The sequence below is a fragment of the Tympanuchus pallidicinctus genome, unplaced genomic scaffold (assembly GCF_026119805.1).
Source record: "Tympanuchus pallidicinctus isolate F22 unplaced genomic scaffold, pur_lepc_1.0 scaffold5, whole genome shotgun sequence".
NCBI lineage: Eukaryota > Metazoa > Chordata > Aves > Galliformes > Phasianidae > Tympanuchus > Tympanuchus pallidicinctus.
In genome coordinates this window covers 67,122,092-67,139,430 of record NW_026294769.1, presented here as the reverse complement: position 1 = coordinate 67,139,430, position 17,339 = coordinate 67,122,092, and the positions used below count along the sequence as shown (strand labels likewise).

General features: G+C 38.5%; 1 protein-coding gene across 4 annotated transcripts in view; it reads left to right on the top strand.

The window, feature by feature from the left end:
- Positions 1 to 17,339, top strand: part of ASAP1 (ArfGAP with SH3 domain, ankyrin repeat and PH domain 1) — a 137,634-nt gene that overhangs the window by 111,781 nt on the left and 8,514 nt on the right. For 2 of the 4 annotated variants that reach the window (XM_052704806.1, XM_052704809.1), the window contains 6 exons: positions 1,151 to 1,379; positions 6,513 to 6,566; positions 10,523 to 10,684; positions 13,140 to 13,206; positions 15,684 to 15,742; positions 16,704 to 17,203. In XM_052704806.1, the coding sequence (XP_052560766.1) occupies positions 1,151 to 1,379; positions 6,513 to 6,566; positions 10,523 to 10,684; positions 13,140 to 13,206; positions 15,684 to 15,742; positions 16,704 to 17,203 (1,071 nt within the window). The remainder of the gene's footprint in view (positions 1 to 1,150; positions 1,380 to 6,512; positions 6,567 to 10,522; positions 10,685 to 13,139; positions 13,207 to 15,683; positions 15,743 to 16,703; positions 17,204 to 17,339) is intronic. The other 2 variants (XM_052704807.1, XM_052704808.1) reach the window with 2 other exon arrangements.

Below are 17,339 nucleotides of genomic sequence, written 5' to 3'. Positions count from 1 at the left end.
TTACAGAATGGAGTTTCAGAAGTTCTACTTCAGTGAGACATACATGATGACACAAATTGGTAAACGTAGATTACTTGTGGTCATTTTTTTCCTTACTGAATTCTTGGCTTTGCATTTCTAGCTGAAGGAAATCCAGAGATAACATACTCAGTTCTTTCATAGTTTAATTAAAATCCTAGTTATCAAATTAGTAACTTGATGTATTTTTCCAGAACTATGCTGTGCGTTTTATTCCCGATTGAAAAAGAGGTAATGGAAAGGCAAAACTTGAGGGCATAGAATAATTGTCATTTGAGATGATGTGAAAACTTAGCTTCAGTGTCCTACTTTAGCTGAGATAATTTTTCTGTGCTGTCTTTCTGCAGTAAATGGAAAAAACACATCTCGTATTTTCCATGAGTGCTGTAGAAAGAAATGTGGTCAGCTTTATTATCTGTGACATTTAGGGCTGAAAAATCTAGAATCCCAAATGATTTACATGTCCTCAAGGACCGCAGAGAACGAAATGATTATCAGTGCAAGGAACCTCAGGAGAATATGTAGTACTGTATTGGAGGTAATAAAGCCTGCCTGATCCAGAACTACAATGAGACAGATTGTGTAGCTCTACTTGTAGCTATTATATGCATTTAAAAGAGTAGCTGTATCACTGAATGTGTTGTAGGTTCAGTAAACAAACCTGATATGTCAGAAGTGGTTAGTTAATTTTTACTACTTATTAATGAGGTATTTTGATCTTTGAAGGCATCTTGTTTAAGTGCTATTTGAACTGAAAAATTACCCTTAGTTTCTGAAAACTTCCAGGTTTTGGTTTATACTATTTTGTATATTGTATATCTATTACTTTAAAAATGAATCCAACTATGTGAGTATACTGACTTGATGCTAAAGATGCTAGTCTTTAATTTTCAGTTACAGAGGAGAGGTTTTGTCCTGAGCAGGAGATGAATTAGGTTATTTTGTATGCTTGTGTCTAATAGAATATGTTCTATTTTATTCTTTTCCAACCGTATGAACTAGTATATAGTGTATATACTATATATATACTATACTATATATATATACTATATATACTATACTATATATAGTATATATTGTATATATATCTAGTGTTTAGACAGCCATATAATACATGTCCTTTTATTCACAGCCTAGTCCTATAAAAAAAGAAAGATCTCCAAGACCCCAAAGTTTTTGTCACTCTTCAAGTATTTCCCCCCAAGACAAAATGACTCTTCCTGGATTTAGCACTCCTAGAGACAAACAGAGACTCTCCTACGGAGCTTTTACCAATCAGATTTTTGCTTCTACAAGCACAGATTCACCCACTTCTCCAACTGCAGATGCTCCTCCTCTTCCTCCTCGAAATGCTGGCAAAGGTAAGTCTGTTTTGAAAGTGAGGAGCAAGCGGTAATTCTTCTCAATTGTCCTTTCTTTCAAGTGTATTATATTCAAGATGTAGCATAGTTTTCTTACTACACTGATGTTTTAATATGGTCCAATGCATGTTCTCATAATTAGAAGAAAAGAAACAAAGAGTGGGTGCTTTGTAACAGATTTTCATTCCTAACAGTATATGTGAACTGATTACAGGTTATAAAATAAAACCGACAAATAAAAGTTGATTCATTTTACGCAGAAATTTCTCCAAAATGTAAGCAGAATCTTGTAAATCAGTTTTCATTGCAAATCCATGAATCTTTTAGAAGAATGTTGCTGATATGTAATGCTGTAGGATGACGTGTAGTGTCTGCCAGAGGGCCAAAAAGCATTGAAGAAAAGGAGATGCAAGATAGCATTGGTGCACAAAGAAAGGCCGGGCAATTGATGTCATTTACTTGGACATGTGCAAGGCCTTTGACATGGTCCTGCACTACGTCCTTATCTCTAAATTGAGGAGATGGATTTCAAGACTGAACTATTAGGTGTTTAAGGAATTGGTTGGATGATGATAGCCAGAGAGTTGTTGTCAGTGACTCTGTGTCCAGGTGGAGGCTGGTCACGAGTGGTGTCCCCCACAGGGTTGGGACCAGTGCTCTTCAACATCTTTATCAATGACATAGACAGTGGGATTGTGTGTACCTTCAGCAAGTTTGTTGATGACGCCAAGCTGAGTGGTACAGATGACTGAATAGAAGGGAGAGATACCAGGCAGAGAGACCTGGATACTCAAAAAGTGGGCACGTGAGAATGAAATGAAGTTTAAAAAGGCCAAGTGCAAGGTGTTGTACAGGGGTCAAGGCAGTCCCAGATTTGAATACAGACTGGGAGAAGAACTCACTGAGAACAGCCTTTCAGAGAAGGACTTGAGGATGTGTGCTTGCAGCCCAGATGACCAATGGTATCCTGGGCTGCTTCAAAAGAGGGGTGGATAGCAGGGAGAGGGAGGTGATTGTTTTGAACTGCTCTGCACTTGTGAAGCTCCATCTGGAGTACTGTGCCCAGGCCTGAGGCCTCCAGTACAGGAAAGATGCAGAGCTGTTGGGGTGGCTCCAGAGGAGGGCCATGAAGATGATCAGAGGGCTGAAGCACCCCTCTTGTGAAGAAATGTTGAGGGAGGTGGGCTTGTTTAGCTTGGAAGAGAAGGCTTTGGGGAGATCTCATTGCAGCTTTCCAGTACTTGAAGTACTCCAGTACTTACAGACAGGGAGGGCATAGACTTTTTATGTGGTCTCCTAGTGATAGGATAACAGGGAATGGCTTTAAACTGAAAGACAGGAGATTTAGGTTAGATGTTAGGAGGAATTTTTTTTTAATCAGAGGGTGGCGAGGCACTGGGACAGGTTTCCCAGAGAGGCTTTGGAGGCTCCTTGTCTCTGGAGGCATCCAAATCCAAGTTCGGATGGGACCCTGGGCTGCCTGACCTCGTGATTGGCAAACCTGCCCATGGCAGGGGGATTAGAACTGGAGGATCTTTAAGGTCCCCTCCAACCTAAGCCATTCTGTGATTCTGTGATATGATTCAAGAAGACTCCCTCTCCTTGCAGTCACTGTGTGGATAAAGAAAAAAATACCAGAATGACCTGGGAAGAACTAAGCAGGTTGGTATGAAAGTTTGTTCCCTCTCTACATCAAGACATTCCTTTTTCATCTTGATGAGTGCTTTAGAAGTGTGAATAATGTCAGAGAAAAAATACTATTTAAAAAAAAATACTAAAAAGTACACTCTATTGCCAGATACTTAATGAGTGACATATTGAGAAACTAAATGAAATGTCACCCATTCTTCCCTGAGAGAAACAACAGTTATGGTCTTGCAGAATTACCTCTAAGGAAAATATGTGCTACAAGTTGATGGATTTGGAAATATATGTTCAATCAATAATTTTTTATTCTGTGACTAAAAACACTTTTGGTAGTGCTTGAAAGGGAAGTGAACTGCTTTTACAAGGCTTTATTTTGCAGCTGTAACGGAGAATGGCTCTGTAATCTGAATATAAGCTTTGAAATTAGAGGACATACATGTGAAATGAAACCTGTTGCTGCAATATAATTTCTGCAAATTTAGCTTGAGAATGACAAAAAAAAAATGCATTTCTTCATTTTTTCCCTCAACTTAATTTAGGAATAACCTAATTGTGAAAAAATTATTTGTTATGAAGGCTACAATGTAGTTTAATGCTTTAATGGTTGTAAGTTCTTGTTTAATTTCTTCAACTTGTAATCAACTTTGTTGTTAGAAATAATGGTGAAGAGCTCTCAATAAGACATAAGGGTTAAAAGGGACGGAACAGAATCTGTTGACATCAGGTGTCTGCTTTTACACAATGCAGGTGCTGTGTTTAAGAGCTACTGTTCCATTGTCTGTTTTTGCTGTGTACTGGCAACTTCAGAATCTCTTAAGTCTTAGTTAAAAATGCTTGTTTTCCTCTAAAAGACAAAGCAGTTTGGCCAGAGTATACTTTCTTTGTAAGATTTCATGATCTGAGCTTGGTTGTACCAGTTTAATTTGGATGTCACTTGTATTGCTTGTGACTTCACTCTGTTGACCTTCCTGTTGGCATGTGAGATAGGCTAAATTTTCTTTTCTTTTTGTATGGTTCTGTGTTTTGGATTTAGGGCAAGTTGATGTTGTTAACACTGACATTTCAGGTGTTGCATAAGAGCAGGGCTTACTCTGAGTTAGAGATTTTCTACCTTCGCAAGTTCATTTTGGTAGCTATCCGTATGATTTAAATTTAATGTAAAAACATAGCAGAGTATTCTGCGATATCGATTCTGAATTAGAAAAGTTATGAACAAGGTGGGGACTGACTTTACGTGGTTTGATAGTGATAGGACAAGGAAAAACTGCTTGCTTCTACAAGAGAAGAGGTTTATGTTACATGTTAGGAGCAAATTATTTACTCAGAGAACAATTAGGCACAGGGACAGGTTGCTGTTCTATGATTCTGTGACTAGATTTCCTAGTTTGATAACCATTACTTTAAAAAATGCCTGAGCCAAGATGATTTATCTTTGGGTTTATTTATCTTCTTAAAGCAGTGAGCCAGAATAATTAATTTGTTACATCATAAGTGTTTGGTATCAGGTCTCAAGTGAAGGTTCTTCCAGCAATGGAGTTAAAGGTGTATCTGCCCACCTGCTTATTTTCTGAAAAGGCAGATGAGCGAGCCTGAGCTGATAATGGATGTGGGTTAATATTATGATAGTGTATTGTACACTAAAGCAACTCATTTGTGGACATGTTACTTGTCACCCCTGGATTTAGTTAATTCTAACAGAATAAAGAGTGCAGAGTGACTACAATCACTGCATAAGCTGCCATGACTGTGCCTCTTCCAGCAGTTTATCTAACATTATTCGGGTTCAGCTTGTAAGTCCAGTCTTTGGAGTTTAACAGCCTGAAAATCATATTTTTCATTAAACTCTCCAGTTTACATCTGTTTTATGTCTTTAAGTAGTTGTATGACTAAACAGTATCTAGATAAAGACTTGCACAAACTTAATTGCAAATCCAAAGTGAGGGCTAAATTTGTGGAAGGATTAGGCAATCTAAACCAGGATTCCTTAATTTTAAGTGAAAGTTAATTGTCTTCAGTGATCCTGCCTGTTATTCTCATAGGGGATGAATATGGTGGTCAAGGATCAATTGCATGTTGAAAGTTAAGTTTAGATCTTTACTAATTAAAAGCTTGCAAATTTTGCGCTAACAGCTCTAAGAATAAATGCAGAAAACCAGAGGACTCCTCCATCGCAGTTCCTTCCATTGCAGCTGCAGATACCAGGTTGGTCCAGCCTTGACAGTTGGACTGGGTGATCTTGTAGGTCACAGAATCACCCGGGTTGGAAGGGACCTCAAGGATCATGTAGTTCCAACCCCCCTGCCTAGCAGGGCCACCAAACGTACACATTCAGATCAGGTTGCCCAGGACCCCGTCCAACCTGGCCTTGAACACGTCCAAGGACGGGGCATCCACAACCTCCCTGGGCAGCCCGTTCTAGGGCCTAACCACTCTCCTTGTGAAGAACTTCCCCTTTTCCTACCTTGGTGATTCTATGATTCTGTGTCAGATAATCTGCTGTGTTACTTGATCAAACTCCATTTCTACACAAAATAGCTAACTTTCCTTTACTCATGACTTCTGAAAGTGGTCAGACTGCATTGCTCACAGGATCAGAAATCTTCCAAAGTCCAATAAATTGCTTTGTTCATGTAACATCAGCATTCAGTGATTATTTTTTTTCTGCCATTGGTGCCTGTATCTAGGTGCTACCTGGAGAGCAATCATGTAGGTCTTTTTTCTTAACTACACAAAATAAACCTTTTTTTTTTTTTTTAATGGAGTATTTTAATTTTGCGTCACTCAAGTTTCTTTTCATTGTACTATAACCCTTCTTTGTACTTTGCTGTTTAAATCACCTTTCTGGCATACATGTAACTGGAAGTTCAAGAAGGTTTCTTAGTCTGGAATTTTAACAGTGTGTATAATCTTGTGTTCTTACTTCTGCCTTCGAGGTCATCCACTTTCTTCTGTTTATTTTGTATGCTGTTGGGATTCTACAGCTCTCTTGCGTATACTTAGACTTGTTTTTTTTTTTTTACATATTCTTATAAATTTGGTGCATATTTTAGTAAACAGTGCTACTAATCTCAGTCCAGCTCTGTATGTTATGGTGCTGTAATACGAAGGGGAGGGTAGCTGACAACCATTAGTTTTCATGTAGTTATATTTGTGCTACAACCCAAACTGCATAATTGCTTAATATGAATATTGGCACTTTTTTTCAAACAGGATTTTTTTTTTAACAGTAATTATGGAATGTTCTTTATATGCTAATATTGATTCAATTTGTTTTCCTAGCTTTCTTATGTGGAATGACTGATCAGCTTCTTTGATTATGGTTTTATTTTCAGTACCAAAGATGTATTCCCTGCAGTAATGAAGTACAAAATGAAGATGGCTTTTGGTAGTATCTGCAGAAAGTGTCATCATTATAAATGGGAAAAATAGCAGTAACTTTTGTTAATGAAAATATTATTTTTAATATAAACTTACTTTCCTTTGCAGTACCTGTTCTACCATTAACTGGAATACTGGTTCTTCCATATCTCTCATTAAGTGGTAAAAAATACATACAAATGTGAGGTTTTTACACTATAAAACCACGATTTAAGTGGATGGGAACAGCTTTGCATGTTTTCTTCACTAGTACACAAATTAATATACTAACTGCACAAAAGCCAAAATGCAGAAATGCACTGTTAATTGCAGGTATTTTCTAGTTATTTACCATAGTACTGTAAGTTTGAGATGATTAGGTCTGCTCATACATGAAATTGTGATCTTTGCAGTGAGTAAAAGTGATGAAAGATGGAAATAGCTTGTATTTTGTATAGAAAGCATCTGTTGCCCAGCTAAATAAAGAAAAAAGAGCCCAATGGATGCAGAGTTCAATGTTAAGGTGTTTTTGGGTTGTATTTTTCTATGCTTATTTGAGGGGGAGGAGGGGAATGTTCTTCCTAAAATGTGAAATTCATAATGATGTGATAAAACAACATTAAGATGACTGTGGTGAAGAAATGGCTGACTGACTTGCTGCCTGGTTAGAATTGCACAAGACTTTTGATCTAGAAAACTGCTCTGATTATTACTAGAAACACTTACCTAGATTTGTATATCGAAAGAAAAGAAAGTAGCAGTTTTTTGAGACTTCACGTTAAACAGAGTATTTTAGAATAATTTTACCAGCAACTAATACAGCATCAGATCTTTATATTGTTTCATCAGCTATTTGTGTGGACTGATTCAAATTTTAGAACATTTCCCACGTTTACTCTGTTCAGTCATGTGATTTACACCTTTCTCTGAAAAGATGCTTTGAAGTTTTCCCTTATTTGCTGTTTATTTGAAAGTAAATTTTGTGTTTCAGCCATCCAATCATTAGTGCATGTCTTATAAGCTGTTCTTTATTCATTCCATTTAAGTGCCTTTGAAATTAATGCAGGAATGTGTGCCAGGAGTCAGAAAACCTGCATTGTTTTTAATACCTTGTTGCCTTTTCCCTGTAATTGCACTACACCATGTGAATTCTTCAATTCTATGAGGGAATAACGCTTTTAAACTCCGTTGTCTGGAGACATACTACTGGTATACGAAGTATGAAATACTTCATTATGATCATAAAACTTAGTAGGATTAAAAACTCTGTAGAGAAGAAATCTCTCTTCTGTTAGCAATAAGGAGCACAAGTTCTACTTATTTCTGAAGTTTGATTAGCAGTAAGCGTAAATAGTATTTTACATTTCCAACACTTCAAGCAAAGTTGGTGTTATTTGCAACTCGTGGGGAGGGGAAGGCTGTGTTGGTGAGGCTGTAGTGCAATTCACCCACAGGGCACTAGGTGGTGGCACACCAGAATCCATGGGCCGTTGCCACTTGCAGACATTTCAAAGTGTGGAATATACTATCGAGTACGTCTGATCCATTCTGACATACCAGTTATATTTTCTACATTCTTTTAAAATGATGTTATTATTAAGATTGTATTTCTACTTCTTTTAATAGGATCATAGATTCGTAGAATTGCTCAGGTTGGAAAAGACCTTAAAGATTATCAAGTCCAACCACAGATACCAGTAGGCTGTGCTGCTATTCAACAGGGCCTGGTCGGGCTGGGTAGAGAGGACCATAGTAAGGTTGAACAAAAGCAAATGTTGAATCCTGCACCTGGGAATAACCACAGCCATCAGTACAGATTAGGGTATGTGCTGCTGGAGAGGAGCTCTGTGTTCTTCTGGACAGCAGGTTGGCCCTGAGCCAGTAGTGTGTCCTGGTGGCCAAGAAAGCCAATGGTATTTGAGAGTGTATTAAAAAGAGTGTGGCCAGCAAGTTGAGAGAGGTTCTCCTCCCCCTCTAGTCCGCCCTGCTGAGGTCACATCTGGAATAATGTGTCCATTTCTGGGTTCATCAGTTCAAGACTGGGTACTTCTGTAAAAAGTCCAGCAGAGGGCGACAGAGGTAAAGGGGCTGGAGAGTCTCTATTATGAGGAAGGCTGAGTTACCTGGATCTGTTTGGCCTGAGGAAAAGAAGGCTGGGAGGGCATCTGATCAATGTTCATAAACATCTAAAGTGCGGGAGGCAATGGGATGAGGCCAGACTCTTCAGTGGTGTGTAGTGATAGAACAAAGAGCTATGGCCAAAACTGGAACGTGGGAACTTACACACAAATATGCAGAGGAACTTCTTTACAGTGAGTGTGATGTAGCACTGTAACAGGCTGCCTAGAGAAGTTGTGGAGTCTCCATTGGAGATATTCAAGACCTGCCTGGCAGCCTTCCTATGCTACCTACTATAGAGAACCTGCTTTCGTAGGGGATTTAGATGCAGTCATCTCTAGAGATCCCTCCCAACCCCTGTGATTAATAATTTGATTCACAAATAATGGAAAGCCAAGATCTAAATTTTTGCTGGCGTTGTGATTGAGGGATTCTGCTAAGTGACAAAAAGCCTTGAATCTGGAAGAGATGAGACTGATGGCGAGCTCCCTACAGGCAGTCTGATTAATCTTTTCTTTTGGGTGAAGAGGAGAGGTCATCACCTTAGAATGTTTGGCAAATGTGTGCATGTTTATGTGTAACTGAATCATTTTTTATTTTTTTTTTTCAATGTTCAGTATTTCACCTAAGGAACTTTAGCAAAGACTCTTCTTTACCAATTTTCATGCTTCTATGATATGTATTTGGGAAGGCACGCAGAATTGAGTACTTTTCTATCTAGAAGAAAGCAACAAGGAATTAAACCTTTTCAAGATGCAGATTCTGTTCTGTTTGCACGTTAGGGTACATGCTGATTAACAAAATGAAATCTTGTCTTCAATTCCATTCAGATAAGCTGTGTTTCCAGAAATAGTATATTCTGTAGTGCTACAAAATAGTTGATGTTAGAAATGAAATTTCAGGTATAAATAAACTTTGCTTTTAAAACTGTATGGTTAGTGTTCTTCATTTATCCAGCCTGTGATGGCAAAGCTCTCTTACATTCAAAACTTAATGTAAGATCGTGAGTGCAGTAAGATGTTGCCAGATGAGGAGATTAAAAGATGAATGAACTTTAGCCTAATCTAAACTAACATAAAATTAATTTAAATAAGTCTCACAAATCATTTACTTTGGCAGTAACGGTGGCTTACTCAAGCAGTTGTCTCCTCACTGCATGTTTGTGTGCAGCACTGCCTGCTTTCTTAACTTCCTGCAGTGACATTTGGGAAGGTGAATGATGAAGTTGATAGGGAAAACTCATTTTCCCCTGTGGTAACTGTTCCTTTTAACCAGCATTTGTTCCCATGTTCTGTAAAGTACGTGTTGTGTTGAACGATGCCTGTGCCAACGTTGATTCAGGGCAAATACAGGGTTTAGGATAAAGGTGACTACAGAAACTGCTAGAAGCACTTCAAATAATCTCAGACAGATAAAGGGCCTGTCTAATGTTTATTTTATATATGCAGCACACAAAATTTGCATTGCTGTACAGATGTGTATTCTGGTGTATTTAGATTAAAATTGAAATGGAAAGTAACTATGGAAAATTTTCCGTAGTTTATTTCCAAAACACAAAGCAAAGAAAATATGGAGATATGTATTTCTACAACCCCTTCCAATTTACTAACAGAATTGATACAGCATAGAGGAAAACAAACCCAAAAAACAGCCATGTAATTGAACGTCTGGAAAGCTATTTCATTCAGATGTGAAATAGTGATTAAAAACCCAACTGCTAAATGTTACTTAAAATTAAGATTTCTTTTTAAACACCTAAAATTAAAAATCCTGGAGTGATTAATCCTGTATTTTTAAACGGTATGTGTGTCATCCTATTGTCAAGCTGCTTATAATCCCACAGCTGATCAGGTTAAAAATGTGGTGAACATGTTGTTTAATTCCAACAGTGTTTTGGCATGGCTTGTCTTTTGATTTTTTCACTGCACTTCACTGTGGTCTGACTGTGATTTCTTTTTTTTTTGTGCTGCTTTGCCATTGATGCACATGTATTTGTAAGAAGGTTGTTTGTTATCTTGCAGGCCCACCTTCAACCCTCCCTCTAAGCACTCAACCCTCTAGTGGCAGCTCCACTCTTTCCAAGAAGAGACCACCTCCCCCACCCCCAGGACACAAAAGAACCCTCTCTGACCCACCAAGCCCACTACCTCACGGACCCCAGAATAAGGGCCCAGTTCCTTGGGGTGAGTTTTTAAGACAAAAGGGCAGGGGCAAACCTTAATGATGATATATATAATATATATAGAAAATCTTTTGTTTCTTTTACCTGCTGCTTGCTTTCCTGCAGCTTGATGTGATGTCAACTTAGAGAAATCAACAGTCTGTCTCTGTCACTGTAGCTTCCAGGTTTCTATGTCTCACTTGAGAAAACTGAAAATACTCCACACTTCCCTGGGCCCCCGTTCAGTTTCTCTGCCACCTCCCTCTCTCTGCCCTAGCTTCCCAGACTGCTTCACCCTCATTCGCTGCATCCTTCCTGCATCTTTTCCCTCAGCCCTGCTGCTGTTCTGAGCAGTTCACTGATCTGGATGGATCTTGGTTTGGGGCAGATGTGCCTCAGTGAGTGTGTGCAGTTCACCCAGTTCCCAGAACTGCTTGTCTCCTTGGGCTCTGCTCCAAATTTCCCCTCTGAAGTACTCACAGCTGACTGGTGGGATGTGTTGTCTTTGTTTTCAAGTTGTGTGATGGTATCTGTGCACGTGCAAGGACTGATAGGTTTGCATCCTTATATCAGCAGAAGTTATAAAGAAACAGTGCTTTATTTTACTTTAATTTTTTTTAACAGGGTACCTTTCTGACAGAAGCTTGTTAGGAAATATTTTCTGTTCTACTCAAATCCTTCCTTTTTGCATCCATCTCTTCTCTATGCATGCAACTTCTCCCTGCAGCTGTGAATTTTGGGCCCTTGTAACTTTCTGTAATTCTAGTTTTGTTGGCAGAATTTTCCTAAATCCATAAACTGAAGTCTAATACTTACATATAGGGGTCATCCATATACTAGTTATATCTTAAGGCTGTTTTCTTTTTGTTCTAGTGTAGACATAACATAGGAGATCAAGCCTAAAAGCACTTTTTCCCCCAGCAAGTTCAGTTACGTGTTAAGTCATGTATATGTCATAAGTCATGTGTAGAATGTGTGATTTGATAAAGTGCATGATTTGAAAAGAATGGAGTTGAATGTGTAGCCTTTTTCTCAAGAAATTTCAGTTACCTACTTTTTCAGATACATAGGAAGAAATGTTTCCTACAACAGTTCTGTACTGCTGCAGAGGCAGTAAAAACACTGCCTCTGGACTTCAAAGATTTTTTTTGTTGTTTTTCTAACTGTTAAGTCCAAATCAGCACCTAAAATACTATGATAGATATTATATAATGTGACTCTAGCAGAACGAAAGGTGTGGTGGAAGCTGAGAAGTTTGTGGCAACTGTTCTTTGAAAATCCTATATAACAGTTGAAGGACAGGAAGGTGCAAGTGTCGAGCTACCTTGTGCTGAGTTTTCAAACAGAACAATCTTCAGCTTGTGTGTAAGCAAATTATTACTTTACATATGTTTTAGAAATGTCTTTTATATTATTTTGGGTTTCCATGGCAACCATGAGATTTTCCTTTCGTGCACAGGACCTACATGGGAAAGGTCTATTGTCTGTTTCAGTCTTAATTTTATTTTTCTACTTTTTCATTTTTTTTCATGCAAAAGTATTTTAGGAAGGCTCAGTATTAGCCTTCTCTGCTGTTTCATTTAGACTTCAGCACAAAGAATGATATCTAGCAAGATATGTTATTCTTTTGTTTAGGAAGCATTTTGCATGCTTGAATCATTAAATGTCACTTCAGTAAATTTTATCTCTGAGATGGATATAATGTTTATGAGTTTGATTCAAAGACTGTTTGATGAGTTAGGGAAGAGGGAATGATCAAGGCCCTAAAAGAGGAATTAACTGATATGTGAAAATATTCTTTTGGTGTTGGGTTGGCAGTCGGACGAGATGATCTTAGGGATCTTTTTCAACCTTCAAGATTCCACGAAGGAGTTCAGAATCACTTGGGTTTGCATTTTGATACCTTTTTATAAAGTTGAATATACCTAGGCTATTGTGTTTACCAGAAGTTAATGTTTATGGTAACTTTATGGTAACAAGGCTTGAAGAATAGCCTTTGCTGATTTAATGACTGTTCAATAAAATAGCAGCGCTCAAAAACTTGAATTTGATTTTATTCACAAAAATAATTACTTAGAAACATACTTGTTGTGTTACAAGGCACATCTACCATAAATACCTTCAGACACTTGCCTGCAGTATCTCCCATTCAGAGTAAATTGAAACACTATATTCAAAACAAGTGCCCTGCAGCAGAAACTCAGCAATGTAATTCAGTCTTCCCTTGCCAGCAGATGTGAGCTACCAGTGAATTCTGAAACGTGTTATATGAAAGGTCAGGTTGGATTATTATGGTCCCTGTGGCTTTTTCAGTTACAAAGTTGTTAGTGAAGAATGATCTTTAAAATCTTCAGACATGTCATGTAGGGTGCACTTGAAAGGCTGTGGACTTAGCACACCTTCTGCTGATGATATTTCAGTTACCATAATGTTCAGTTACCCTAATGTTCATTTTTTTAATTGTTTTTTCATTTCAGGTAATGATTTGGGCCCACCTTCAACTAAGGCTGCGAACAAGTTTGAGGGGATGTCACAGCAGTCAAGGTAAAAGTGTGTATATGTGAAAGTGAAGGTGAAAACTTATTTGGATGTGACTAATTTGTGAATTAGAAAAAATTGCCCTTCATATGAAGAAAAACTCTAGCAAAGTTTCTTCATTAGTTTCCTGCGTGTGTTACTGCTGTACAAATACTCTGGCTTCACTGATCCTCCTATGCTTCATTTATAGCTTTCCATGCACAACTTCTTTGAACAGGTTGGACAAAATGATTTGTACCAGAATCTGCCTGGGCTCCTACAGAAGTCAGGTCTGAGCTAGGGAATGCTGCCTCACACTTCTGTCCAGCAAGACAGAAGTTTAATTTTCATGCCTCCTGGCATTTCATTTTAGCTACTTTAATGAGAAATCTGTAACTGCAGGGAAACAAAACATTTCAGTGTCAATTTTGGCATAGCTATCCGTAGAAGCTAGTTCTGTAGCAGAGAACTAGGCAGGCAGTTCCAAAGTCCTTAGGTTCAGTGCAAGGTAATGGTGATAAACATGCCTCAAGCAACATGGTGGTGTAGCTGTCTGACCATGTGCATGTGTGAGATCAGGGCATAACTGGAGGTGGATGCACATCACACGTGTATGGAGCTTCTGGACATCCTCAGTGTGTGCTTCGCTTTGTCTGCAGAGGCTGTGGGTGCGTTCCTGGTGGCACAGCTGGTTTGCCTCATCTGAATCCATTCCAGTATCATTTGGTATAGAAAGAAAAAGGTGGTGATGTTCTGTGCCACAGAGCTGCTGCCATACTTGACATTTACAAGTGGAGAGAAAATGTGCAAATCTGATTCTTGATGGTAGTAGTGAAAAGCCTGGGTAATTATATATTAAAGATTCAGTTTGGCTGTTCTTCCAGTTTTATGTCATGATGCATTTTAACTTCTAAAAAAAAGCACGGAGATTAAGCTTTAGTGTTTCATAATACTCATATTGAAAAGTTAACTTCAGAGAAAAATAGTACTGGAATCAGGGCTGCTGATACAGCAGAACACTCTCTCCTTTGAACATATTCTGACAAGCTCATCACTTTTTTCCTTATTTTTTGAGTAATTTTTCAGAAAATAATACTTTCTTTTTTTTTTTTTAACTCACTGAGTTTTCATGCCTTGATTCTCCCTATTTGTAACTTTTTAAGACTGTTGGTATGAGCCTAAATATCTCCCCAAGAAGCAGAGCTAGTAATCATTACCTGTGCTTTAAGAGCCTCCCAATGAGAAGAACTGGAGTTCCCTTAGCAAAACATTCAGAAAGCTGAAGTCCAAAGGCACAAATCTCCTCAGAACTGTAATTCACGAAAGCAGAATAACCTGCCATCGTTTTCTCTTTTATGTGGCGTTGTTAAATGGTGCCAGGCCAGATGGTAGTTGAGGATTAAATTGAGTTAAGGAAGCAAGTATCTTATGAGATTGCTTGTTTGAGGAAACAGATGTCACTCTTGTGCCGAACATTTTCAACAAATTGCTAATTTTCTTAATGATCAGTTTTTTCGAGCTTTAAAATGAAATTTTAGAGTAAGTAGAACTCTTGTGGAGCCTCTTTCTTACTGAGTACAGAAAGTAAAATGAATTGCAACCATTTATACATATTCGTAACTGATATTTTCAAAGCCTCTTAGATTAAGCTTAAGATAGAGTAGTGTGTGTCCAAAGGAGAGCTACCTGTGACATGCATTGACCTACCTGTTGGCAACAAATTATGGCAGTACTATTCAGTATCTAATTAATGCATTAAAATGCGCTTTTTGGAGATATGCAAATTAACCAAATTAAAATTGGATTTTTACTAGAAGATTCCAAGCCGTCTTTCAAGATGTGGTCATCTTATGAACATCGTCTCTGTGTTTCTTACTCTATAGTGCAAGAATGGTTCCAAAATAGTCCTGTCTTACTTGTTGTGTACCATGGTGAATAGCTTATCCTACTGTAACACAGCTTAACAGGGTGAAGCATGTTGCTTGCCACGGCTGTCTGTGTTTCCCCTGGAGCAGCAGAAACTCTGTCTCCTGATGCAGTCACAGACTGTGTGTTGTAAAACTCACACGAGGCAACGGCTCAATCCTGGAAAACTTCAAACCCTTGGCATATAAGCCAGAGGATGTTTTGAATGATTCAGGGTAGTTATCTTAATTTTTAAAGAGCAGAATTTCTTTTAAGTTCAGGATCTGCCCACTGAGCTGGTCTTTCAGCTTCATCCGTTTTCGGAGTATATTTTTGCATGCAGTTCACTTTGCAGAATGAAAGCTGCTGTGGGGTTCGTATATCTCTTTCTGTTTGAAAAAATGGTCTGTTCTTACAGGAGCATTGAGTTTTTTTACATTGAGCATTGAGGGCTTGATGCACAGACTAGATAAGTTGATTATACAAAAGAAACAAATGTGGATTTCTCTAAATTATGGATGTGTAGAGGAAAAAAAAGGGAAAGAAAAGGTACACTTAGTAACAACTGTAAGCACTAACAACCACATCTGTTGATTTAGCACTGGGACTGCAAAGACTGCACTTGGCCCTAGAGTTCTTCCCAAACTACCTCAGAAAGGTAAGTGATTTCTTTTTTTTTTTTTTTGGGTGTTTTCATAATTCTCCTTAAGTGCATGAGAGAATAAATATTTTGTTTTCAGCAGGTTTCATTTTTAAATTACCACCAACGGTGACACTTCAGCAAAACTGAAACGATTTTTGAAATCAGGAGACTTTTTAATTAAACTAAAAAGGAGTGAGACCTACAGAATGTAGTGAAGGGGAAAAAAAAAAAAAAAAAAAGTAATAGGAGTTGAAAGAGAACTCATGAGGCCATCTGGTCCAATCCGCCCCTCAGAACGGGGCTAACGTAGTAATCGTGTTTTGGAAGTCTTGGTGGATAACCTCTCTGGGCTCCTGTTTCATCTCTGACCAATCTCATTGGTAATTTTTTTTCTTGATAACCACGTGTCTAATTTTTTAATATCTTTAAATTGTGCCCATCATCATGTTCAGGAAACAGGCTTGTGCTTTTGACAGTACTTGATTCCTTTCAAGTAGTTAGATGCTTACTTAAATATATTAGTGACTTGCTGAGACCATCATCCCTCCTCAGTGGTCTTTTATTTTTAGAAATGGCTTTAGCCTCTCTTAAATAAAACCTGCCTTATGAGTTCAAAGGCTTTTTGCATTTCGTCATCAGTAGACTACAAAATAGTAAGCAGGCCTGCATACACATACGTGTTCACTTCTTTCCTCCTCAAGATTTTACAGATACCAATACTGAGACCTGATCTTTTTTTATATGAAGTTCAATTGTGTGCACGTAAAAGTAACCGGCATTCGCGGGAATTTTCAGTCACGTCGATGGGCTGATGAGGCTTTTCTGTAAAATGCATCTTTTCTTAGTGTGTTATGTTTGTTCAGTCTAAAAAGCAATCACACTGTTTCACCCTCGGCAGCTTGTCTTTGAATTGATGTGTCTCAGTTCCGTAATGTTTAAAGGAGGTTGTGAATAAACTTCTTTCTTTTTGTTTTAGTGGCACTAAGAAAAATAGAAACCAGTCATCATCTTTCAATAGATAAATCCAATCAGCACACGGAAATGTTTAAGCCCTCGCTGTCCATCGATATACCACAGAAACCACAACCTGGAGATCTGCCCCCGAAGCCTCTGCCTCTGGAACTAACTCAGAAGCCTCAAGTAGGAGATTTACCCCCAAAGCCTGGAGAACTGCCCCCCAAACCTCAGCTAGGAGACTTGCCACCAAAACCGCAACTTGGAGACTTACCTCCGAAGCCGCAAATAAAGGACCTTCCTCCAAAACCTCAGCTGGGAGAGCTGTTGGCTAAAACACAAGGTGGAGAAGCATCACCAAAGCCTCAGCCCTCAGAGGCAAATCAGAAATCTCACTCCTTAGATCTTTCTCCAAACGTTCAATCTAGAGACACCGTCCAAAAGCAAGCATCTGAAGAGTCTAATGACGTAACACACACCCTGCCAGAAACCCCTGTGCCGCTTCCCAGGAAGATAAATATGGTAGGTATTAACGCAGCTACTTCAACATTTCCATGCAAGGCTTTGAAGTTACTCTAGGACTGTCTGTGCAAAAAAGAAGCCCTTGAGCCGTGCGAACAAAACAGTAATGTTATGGGCTAGGACGGGGAACTTTGTT